Raw genomic sequence first — 10,860 nt, forward strand, 5'->3', positions numbered from 1 at the left:
TGCTACTTGGTCCCAATGGAATTTCCCATTGGGAACCTGCTAGCACTAAGTTGCTAACTGGTTAGCAAGATGCTTCCAAGACACCGGCCACAACCAAACTTACTTTCGAACCTTCTGCAACAACAGTCCTGCCCCCTTGATAAACGACCAATCACATTCACTTAATTCACTAATGTAAAGTCATGCACCACTCGGGAGAATTTCGGAAATGCAACTGTTGGAACAGCCGCTTTCCTATGACTTAGAATAAAAACCTTCATTATCGTAAATATCCTCTATTTACAAAACCTCAGATAGTTTAGTATAGTTTTAGCTTCACTCATTTCAGACTCTGTGAAAACATCTCTTATAAATAACCTATTATTACTAAAGGGAGTTTTTGCTCTCCACTTTCACTGCATGCATGCTCAGAATGACAGATTGCTGTACAATGTAATTGAAGCATCTACAGTAATGTCGCTACAGGAGGAGATAAAGCAATCTGTTAACCGTTGATCAATGTCTGGATCATCTGATTGAACTGTTTCTGTGAAGACCACATTTTAATTTGTGCTACAAAAGTTAACTGAATTTAACTGGTTCTGCTGTTACACTTCTGTAAAATTTAAACCAAAAAACGCCCAGCTAAGGAGAAAACACAGTTGCTTAATCCATGTTGTTATTAGAAGATATTCTGGTTGTTTAAAAGTGTTAAATTCAACTTATCAGTTGGATCATGGGATGTGGCACCAAAAGTTCAGTCAGGTTTTATGGAGATCTCTGTTTAGTTCATTTCTGTTTCCAATTTCCCGCCATTAATTTGAACAAGAAAGCTACAGTGTTCTCACACTGGATAATGTTTCCAAGCAATACAAGGCCTTGTCTCTATAAAGACTCAAACTCACTGCGGATCCAGAAATTTGAATTGAGAAAGCTTCCTGAAGGGGAAGCAAAACGTCTTCAAATCTTGGAAACCAAGTCCAGTGGATTGTTTTTCTTTTAAACTTTTACGGAATGACTATGACCTGGTTGACTGAGAATCTTCATTAGCACTGACTAGAAATCTGTCTTTGATGTTTTCTAAAGTTTGTAAAATATAAACTATAATCAAACAGAACATTTAGTAAAACAGTGTTTGACATTATGATACTAAAAAAAGTTTTGTCTGGTAAACATTTAAAGTACTAAAATTAAAAAAGAAATACTAAATAAAACTGATTTAACTGTTTAACAATATCTTTTTTATTTAAAGTGAACAAACTCCTTAGAATTTATATATAAAAAAAAAAACTTTCTACATTGTCTCCTTATTTAAAGGCTAGTTTTATTAATGATGGTCTTTAGTTTAATTAACTTGTGTGAAGTAAAGGTTTAATTATTCTATCATTTATATATTTTTAATCCCATTGTTATTTTTTTCAGTGACCCACTCCCTGAAGTATTTCTTCACTGGATCGTCTGAAGTCCCAAACTTCCCACAGTTTGTGGTTGTTGGTTTGGTTGATGATGCCCAGATAATTTACTATGACAGCGTCACCCAGAAATGTGTTCCTAAACAGGACTGGATGGAGGAGAACAATGATCAGCAGTACTGGGAGAGACAGACTGAAATCGCTCAGGGTTACCAGCAGACCTTCAAAGCCGACATTGCAAATTTAAAGCCACGCTTCAACCAAACTGGAGGTTTGTTTTTATTTCACCATTTATTGATTTTTTTTTTTGTTGTTGCTTATAGGAAGTAGAACACACACTACAACTACCCCGCCCCCGGTTCCTCGGGGTTCAGACAAGACACTGATATGTAGATATTACTGAGCTGTGGATCTATCCAAGAGAAATGTTGATTAAATTAACTCTGATAGATGGGACTTTAGATAGGTGAAATTTAAGCCAACAACTGTTTAATTATTTAATTAATACAATTAACAAGATCAAAACTTAGAAATTCAGAGTTTAACACTTCTATAATTTTCTCCGCCGTTATCAGTGATATTAAACATGGTGTGTATCACAGAGATGGTCCCATTATATTTCATTTTCTGCTGATTTTTTTTTATTTTATTTATTATCGAGGAAGTAATTCTAAATTATTTTGGCTTAAAAGTCATTATTAGGTATAAAATTGTTACCTTAATTAGTTTCGTCCTGATACAACTTTTTAATTTCTGATACAGTGCAGATATTTTCTGTATTGACCGATACTAGAATTAACCTGAAATGATATCAGCATGAATTATGCAGACTTTTATTACTCATTTTGTTGTGTGAAATGATGGAAAAGGTTTGATCAAGGGATTTTCATTCAAACAGAACAATAACAGGAGGAATGAAAACAACTGAGCCATTTATTAGTAACCAAAGGGTTAAACTGCTTTCTATCAGAGCTTTTAGATGCAGCCTGATTTATACCAATACTCATTTATTGACTAATATTGGACCAATTTCTGATATCAAAATTAGCAATATAATTTGTAATATAATCACTATTTATTAAAATGCAATTTTCAAATCGCAGAAGCTCTCAGTGTTGGTCACATTAAGAGTAAGACACATAATTTCTAACTGCAGTCCTTTAATTGGTGATTACATGTTTAAAACGGGTTTTCCTCCACACAAAAAAGAAGAGAAAGTTGCAGCTAACATGCATCCAAGTAGAAGTAAGCACTCTTTCAAACAAAGGTTACAGTAAAGTCCTGCAACAATAAACTGGAATAGCAAGCTTTCAAAGCAACGAAAACAACTGAAATCCTGAAATGAAGCATCTATAAACTTGTGGTTAGTGAAAAGGAAAATCGAAAATAAAATCATAATGTTGGTTAAAAAAAGATTGCAATTCTTGTTTTTGGCCAAATCCTTCAGCCCTAATTGAACATCTCTAATCTTGATTTTTTTTCTACATAAAAACAGACGTTTGATCAGGGGTGTGTTAACTTTTATATCCAAAAACTTATTTAGCTGTTTCTTTGTTCAAAGTAAGATTAGTCTGTCGATTGGATCGGAAATTTCTAAGTTTACTATTTCATAGTAAAAGTTAAAGTTGAGTGGATGCGCCGTTCTATGGTTACATCCCATTAGGACGACAAGACGACATTTTTGGTGAATGAGATGAGATGATTAGGTTTTATTTTATATTGGAGATGGTTGAGCTTTTTCCTTGCAGAATATATCAGCAAACACATTGGTGATAAAACAGGACATGATTTTAGTCATTTAGTTTTAGCAGGAGAACAACAGGTTTTGCTGTGTTGAAGCTCATAAATATCATTAAATTCGTGAAGTGAATTCAGGAAACAGATGATCTGAATTAATGTAAAAACCAAATCAGACTATAGAGATAAAAATGAAGTTAGAGAGCTGAGCTTCACTCGTGTTTAAATGTTCTGCAAACTTTGATCCAAACAGTGATCAGTTAGAAAAGCAAAAAATAAAAATACATTTAATTTCTTTGTTAATTAATTTTCCAAACTAACTTTGATCTGTTTGAATCAGTTTAGTTACAGCAATTTGAATTCTTCATTTAACTTCAATGAAGTTATTTTATTTATATATTTAAACTTTATTTATACATATTTATTTAACTTTATAGATAACTTTAGAAATTAGTACAAAAAACTCCTAAACATTGTGAGTAGAAATGATTCAGTCTAATTTCTATGTTTAGATCAGAATAAATCAGCAGCCTGAGTTACTAAATGATTCAAACTGTCGTTGGACCATCTGAGTGTTTTTGCTCATAGATCAACATTAAAACCATGAAGTTAACTTTGTTAAAGATTCACCATGAATGTTTGATCTCTGTCTGTCGTCACGACGACAGAGCAGATCATCAGCTCTGATCCATGAAGGTCGACTACATTAAATAAGGAAATATTACTGAGAGAAAAACTGATTGATTTTATCACAGGCTGTTCAACATGAGGAAGATCATGAGATGAGGATTGATTTTATGATAATAATATCAGCTGATATAAATCTGACCTGTTCTCATGTCTCCATTCAGCATCTGAGCTGCTGAGAGGCTCCATCATGCTGGACAATTAAGACATTACATCTAAAATAATTCAAATCATTCTAGTTTTTAAAGTAGTCTTAATATGTCCATCAATATTGCATAACAAAATTACACAGATGTTATTTTCATGACCCATCAGTCGACCTAATTAAATTTGCAGTGGGAAAATGTGAGAGAAGATTTCTGAAACCATCAGACTGATGGAAGCTTGAAGCTCAGGCTGTAAAAGAGCAACAAGAAAAGCTGTAATCATGTTTCCTCTGATCAGAGAAACTTTTGATAGAGCTGCTTTATAGAGAAGGAGCTCCTGGGTCAGTGGTTCTGGTTCTAGTGAGGAGATCTGTGGACAGGTCTGTTTGTTTCCATGTTTAGAGAAGAAACACAGAGATGGAGGAGAGAAGATCAACTGAAACATTAGAGACTGAGAGGAAGCAGGAAGATCAGAGACACTGATGGAGGATGGAGAACAGAGGCTGAAGCTGCAGAGAAACACTAGTGATAAAGACTAGAAACTGACACTAAGGAGTACGAATTGATGAAATATTTTCACTTCAAAAGTCCAAAACGTTTATGTATCCCAGGGTTACATTGACTCAGACAAGAGGTACCAATGTGCTAATGTAAATTTTGATTAATTGTTGAAGCAAACAAAAAACATTTTTTAAAATGCATGTCTTTATTCTTAAATGTAACATTTTGACTGATACAACAAATAATCACACAAAAACAGGTTGCTACTTGCGTATTCTTTTACAATAGGATTTAGGGATGCAAACGGTTAATCGACTTTAGATTAATTGTCGATCAAGAGGTTGCTCGATCAAAATGTATTAATCACGATTAACCGCTAGAGGGTGCTAGCGCTTTACTGTAACTTGAACACAGCGTGAGAACGAGAACACGCCTCGTGTCGCGAGAGAGACCAGGGTTGAAAACCAAATGAAGCGGGCGAAAAGAAGTGCGGTGTGGGACCACTTCAATTCCGATGCCCGCAAAGGTGACCTGGAGAGTGAAGTGGATATGTACTTAAAGGACCCTCCTGCACCACTTGAGTCGAGCCCCACGTGCTGGTGGAAAGTGAATGAAAGGAGGTTTCCAACGCTGGCAACACTAGCAAAACGGTATTTGTGTACGCCAGGCACATCAGTCCCCTCTGAGCGTGTGTTTTCAGTAGCTGGGCTCACTGTAAACAGGCTACGTACACGCCTTACCCCAGAGCACGTTAACATGCTAATTTTCTTGAACAAAAATATATAGAACCTAGGCCTAGGTCAAGTTGTGATGTGCCACATTTCAGTTAGAAGAGGGTAATATTGAATCACCACTTTATTTGATTGTTCTGGTTTGAGGCCCTGTAATGTTATGCTATGTTGTTGTGTTCAGTGACCCTGTGAACGTTTCATTCTATTTTGCTGTAACCCTATACAAATTGAGGTAGAAATATGTTGTGGATGTTTCATTTTAGGATTGTTGAGGATTACCCAATTAATAGCCTATGCAGTTTCTTTCTAACCTATAGGCTCAATAATATTCTGTTTGGCTCTCTATTTAATTTATTCTATTCTCTTTTTATGTCTGTTTCAAATGCAAGAACTGAGCCAGGTTTTTTTTTAATTAAAGATTTTGTTTTACCTTAAAAACGTGTCTGCTTTCTTCTCCTAATGCATAATTACTTGAGGAATGTATAATATAATACAATATAATTATGGTATCATAATGTTGGCTAATGTAATATAATACCTCAAGGCCCTATTGAAGCCCTGAAACTCAGGTGAAAAACGCCGCTTATCAATTAATCGAAAGTCGATCGATAAGATAATCAACTAATGATTAATGAATTAATCGATAATTTGCATCCCTAATAGGATTAAATAATAAATAATTATTCTTAAACAATAACAACTTTTTGTTGACCAGAGAGTTAGTCATTTAATGATTAATATTTATTCATTCATGTTCCGTCACACTTATCCCAAGCTGGATTGCGAAGGGTGCTGGTGCCCATCCCCAGCTGTCAGTGGGCGAGAGGCGGGGTAAACCCTGGACAGGTCGCCAGTCTATCCCAGGGTAACACAGAGACAAACAGGACAAACAACCATTCGTACACATAAGGAGAATTTAGAGAAGCCAATTAACCTAACCTGACCTAAGTCATATTTCTGAACAATGGGAGGAAGCTGGAGTACCCAGAGAGTGTCACAGTCTTGGTTTGTAAGTTCCTGTTTTCTTGGTTTTCCATTTGTTGTCCTCTGCTGCCCTCTTGTGTCCTCTTTCCCTTGCTCTGTTTTCTGCTCTGCCCTCACCTGTTTTCAATTCCCTCGTTGGCCCTCTCTTTGTTTGGTTTCCCCTGATGTCTCCTTGGTTCTGGTTTGTTTGTTATTTTTGTTGGATTTTTGATTCCTGTCTCAGTTCCTGTGAACCTCATTAAACCACCTAAATTCACCTCTGCCTACTTGCCTCTGCATTTGGGTCCTCAAACCAACACCAAATCCTGAAAGAGAGAACCCCTGCATGCTCAGGGAGAACATGTTAACTCCATGCAGAAAGACCCAGGGCTGGGAATCAAACCCAGAACCTTTTTGCTTCCATGCAACAGTGCTACCCACACTCTACTGAGCAGCCCATGTATTAATGATTAATAAAAACAATTTTCAGAAATAGTAGCAAGCCTGTAAAATCAGGGGGTCAGATATGGTTTTGGTGCAACCAGAGCAAAAAGTCTTTTTTGACTTCTGCTCCTCAGCGCCATACAAAGCAGTGTCTCACTCAGAATTTTTTTTTACAAATAAAGAAATGTAATCATTTAATTATTGCCATCATTGTGTGAAATAATCAAATAGTGTATCATTGTAATTTACCAGCTAAGACAGCAGCATCAACTCAGCTATAAGAGAGACTGACCTTGAGGCTCATTAATAGCTGCTCTCTTCATGACTCCATTTTTCCATCTCAGGTGCTATATTATCATGTGGTGCCTGTACTACAGTACAAAACGTTTGCAGTGGTAGCATTTCAGGCATTTATGAAGTATTTTTTTGTAGAGAAAAGTGCTCCCAGTCTTGTGAGGACTTATGTTGAACCGTTTTCTCTGTGTTGATTATTTTTGGGATTTACTTGCCATTCTGCCTCTTTCCTTTTATCTTACTCTTCAGGTTGATGTGTTGTTTTAGACTTTATTTCAGTCAGCTGATACTGACAAAGCTCTGCAGGGGAAAAAACAGCTCTGTCAAATAGCAAGTCACGCAAACATAGCTGGTCACAAATCGATAATTAAATTCATTGTCAACACTTAATTGTTTATTGGCTGATATGTTGTTGCATCTAAAACTGTATATATAAGTTGTGCAGACAGTTTCTTGGTGTGAAAACGTAAAAGTTTTTTTTAGCAATTTGATTTTATTGTTTTGTTTATCCTTTCTACCATTACCATTTATTGTTTTTACATGTACAGTGACCTTGAGTGTTTTGAAAGGCGCTTGAAATAAAATGTATTATTATTATTATTATTTCTAAGAAGTCTGGACTGTTTGAATGTCTGTTGTGTGTTAATGAAAACTAATATCAAAATCGTTTAGTTTTCTCTATTTTCTCTCTGTGTGTCTTTAGGTGTCCACACTACCATGACCATGTACGGCTGTGAGTGGGATGATGAGACTGGTGAGGTTACTGGCTTTCGACAAGAAGGCTATGATGGAGAAGACTTCCTGATATTGGACACAAAGACGTACACCTGGGTAGCTCCCATACCACAGGCTGTAATTACTAAAAACAAATGGGACAATGACAAAGCTTTGATGGCAAATACGAAGGTCTACCTAACCCAGCATTGTCCTGAGTGGCTGAAGAAGTATGTCAACTATGGAAAGAGTTCTCTGATGAGAACAGGTAGAGTCACATGTCTATTTTTTTTGTCTGAAGTCACTCTATGAGGATTAGTCATATTTATATTACTAGTGAATTTCATAGCACTCATCTAGATTTAACTGTCTTTCCCACATTCTGACTGTATGACTCAGTTTTTTTAATCTAAGACTTTTCTCAAGTTCCCAAAAAATTTAATAAATCTGTTTTTCCTTAGATATGAATCATTATAAACCGGTTATGTTTTAAATTTTGTTTTTGTTATTTCAGATCTTCCATCAGTGTCCTTCCTCCAGAAGTCTTCCTCCTCTCCAATCAGCTGCTTTGCTACAGGTTTCTACCCCAACAGAGCAGAAATGTTCTGGAGGAAAGATGGAGCAGAGATCCATGATGGTGTGGAGAAAGGAGAGATCCTCCCTAACAATGATGGAACCTTCCAGATGAACGTTGACCTGGACCTTCCATCATCTGAGGACTGGACCAAATATGAATGTGTGTTTCAGCTCTCTGGACACAAAGAAGACATCATTAACAGATTGGAGAAAAACAAAATCAGGACTGGAAACGGTTAGAATAAAATATTATGAAAATTTTCTCCCCTGATTAGTTTTTGTATGTGTTATACAGTATAAACTGATTGTAGCCGTGATGGGTTGATGAGACATTTTGACAAATTGCAAAACTATTGATGCTGCATTGATACTCTGTCAATCAAAACTGACACTGAATTGATGTCATATTACAATATTATAATTTAAGTCATTCAATCTTATGTTGTATTATTACATATCCTTGTTCAAACTGAATTAGGGTTATTTGTGATATTTTTCTGCAGTCAATATATAATGTGAAATTTTAAGTCAACATGTGAATGAGGATGGTTATGGACTAGGATTTAAAAAAATATTCAAAACAATAAGTACAGTAAATATGGTAGACTAAAGACAGTTTGAATCCAATTTAAATTCAGATAAGTCGAGTGATAACAGGAACAGGACGACACAACAAGAAAACTAAAATTAGTTCAAAATGGTCCCTCTGGTCTGAAACCTTTCTTTTGCCCCTAGGCTTCTCCATATTTCTTGATTAATTTGATGATAAATCACAAAAGATCAGAGTTTCATTTTTTTGCAGAAGTGTTGCATTGAAAGATTCGCTTATAAACAAAGTCTAGTGCGCCAGTCAGGTCGAAACAGCTTATGTATCAGTCACGTGACTTTCTTGAAATGGTAGGGTACACCGACACAGGGTTTTGCTGTAAGAGCTAGAATCATGCACCGACACATCTGTGTTACTGGACCCATCACTAGATTTAATGTTTCTATATATTTTTATTTGTATTAACCTTAGAAAAAGGGAACTTTGTTATTGTCTAAGTTATGAAAAGTGGGTCAGAGATGTTTTCATATTTTTACGTGTGGGAAACCCACCTAGGTATTTACTCCTGATTTATTGAAATTCTTATAATTTAGCTAATTTAGCCTTTAGATTGGTTTATACATAGCTCATTTTGTTTTTCTTCACAGTGACAGGATGTTATTACCTGAATCTAACATAGTGGGTTTTTTTGGCTTATATGAGCAGATTACTTAAATTTTACCAATGACTAGAAATTTATAGCCCCACAAAACTTTTAAAGAAATCAACTGAAACCTATTTGTAATTCCAGGATTACTTGACTAGTTTTATTCACTTAAAGCTTTTTTACCCCTTCAATTTAATTCTGTCCTGTTTTTCATCACTTGTTCTGATGACTGAGATAGCATATTCAGTGTTAATTGTTCTTTTTCAGGTTCTTCAGGGTTCCCCGTTGAGGCTGTTGTTGGGGGTGTTATTGCGGTAATTCTTGCTCTGGCAGCTATTGCTGGTCTGGCCGTCTGGTGTAAAAGAAAAGACAATGGTAAGAAACTTATTTAATGAAACAGGTTTTACTTCAGTCCTATTGGTCTTCATGCTATAGTGTTTTTTTGGGTTTGTATTTTATAAGAATGGGTAATTTTAATGCTGAATTTCATCTAAATGTAAATATTTTGTTTAAAAAAAAAAAAAAAACTAAATGTTCTGCATTTTGTTTCAGGGTTTAAGCGAACCAATAGTGAGTATTTAAAATATTTTTTCCTCTTTGTCTGATAAAAAAAATATGTTTCTCATGTCATACTGTGAAAGCCAAGACCAAATTTAGATTGTTTTTTGTTTTGTAGCTTCTGACACGTCATCTTCTTCTTCAGATGAATCAAATCCTAAGAAAGTAAGTTTAAGTTTAATTTTAAATATGAAGTAAACTATGGAAGCTGCAATGACTGTATATTTGACTTTCTCAACAGGTGAACAGTGAAGAGGAGAAGATGATGAAAACAATCAGCTAAATGCAGAATGAATGAACAGGCCGAGATAAAGTCTGTTTATAAATTACGTTAAGAAAAGTGTAAATTACTGTGTGAGAATTAATCTACATATTTTTCTGCAACTTATCAGACTTCTGATTTTCCTTTAATTTGGGATTTAGGCTTTTGTGTTAATTTGATTTTCATCTTGTTTTGATGCCTTCTTTTGGGGTTCGGTTACATGGATATGATTATCAGATCTACATCACCGGGGTCAGCCTAAAATGAAAGTCTATCTTCAATAAAATAGTTGATATAAATGTTAAACAAAAATTCTATATATCCTTTAAAGCAGCTTTTTAATACTGGAGATCTTCATTAGTGTGGGGTTCTCTTTTGTTTGCTGTTCTTCATCAGTTCTAGAACTAAAAAATACTATTATCAATGAGTTTTTTCTAGTAATTATGGCAGTTTCTTCCAAGAGGTGTTTTCTGGTGTCTTTGAATATGTATTTTTTTTTTCTTTAATTTTTTGCTAATAAATGTATATAAATTTATCAGTGATAATTTAAACATGAAATATTTTGTTTTCTTTTCACTTGTTATAAAAATGGGTTTTTAAAGTGAATTTTAGAAAAGCGATGTGTTTGTGAGGAGATATATATATATATCCAATAGTCGAGTT

General features: G+C 34.9%; 1 protein-coding gene across 1 annotated transcript in view; it reads left to right on the forward strand.

The window, feature by feature from the left end:
• LOC107104338 (major histocompatibility complex class I-related gene protein-like) overlaps positions 1-10,860 on the forward strand; it is a 16,475-nt gene that overhangs the window by 2,093 nt on the left and 3,522 nt on the right. The window contains exons 2-5 of the mRNA XM_015404324.1: positions 1,402-1,662; positions 7,598-7,876; positions 8,123-8,419; positions 9,645-9,752. Of these exons, the coding sequence (XP_015259810.1) occupies positions 1,402-1,662; positions 7,598-7,876; positions 8,123-8,419; positions 9,645-9,752 (945 nt within the window). The remainder of the gene's footprint in view (positions 1-1,401; positions 1,663-7,597; positions 7,877-8,122; positions 8,420-9,644; positions 9,753-10,860) is intronic.

The sequence above is a fragment of the Cyprinodon variegatus genome, unplaced genomic scaffold (genome assembly GCF_000732505.1).
Source record: "Cyprinodon variegatus isolate N-32 unplaced genomic scaffold, C_variegatus-1.0 Scaffold1697, whole genome shotgun sequence".
Lineage (NCBI taxonomy): Eukaryota > Metazoa > Chordata > Actinopteri > Cyprinodontiformes > Cyprinodontidae > Cyprinodon > Cyprinodon variegatus.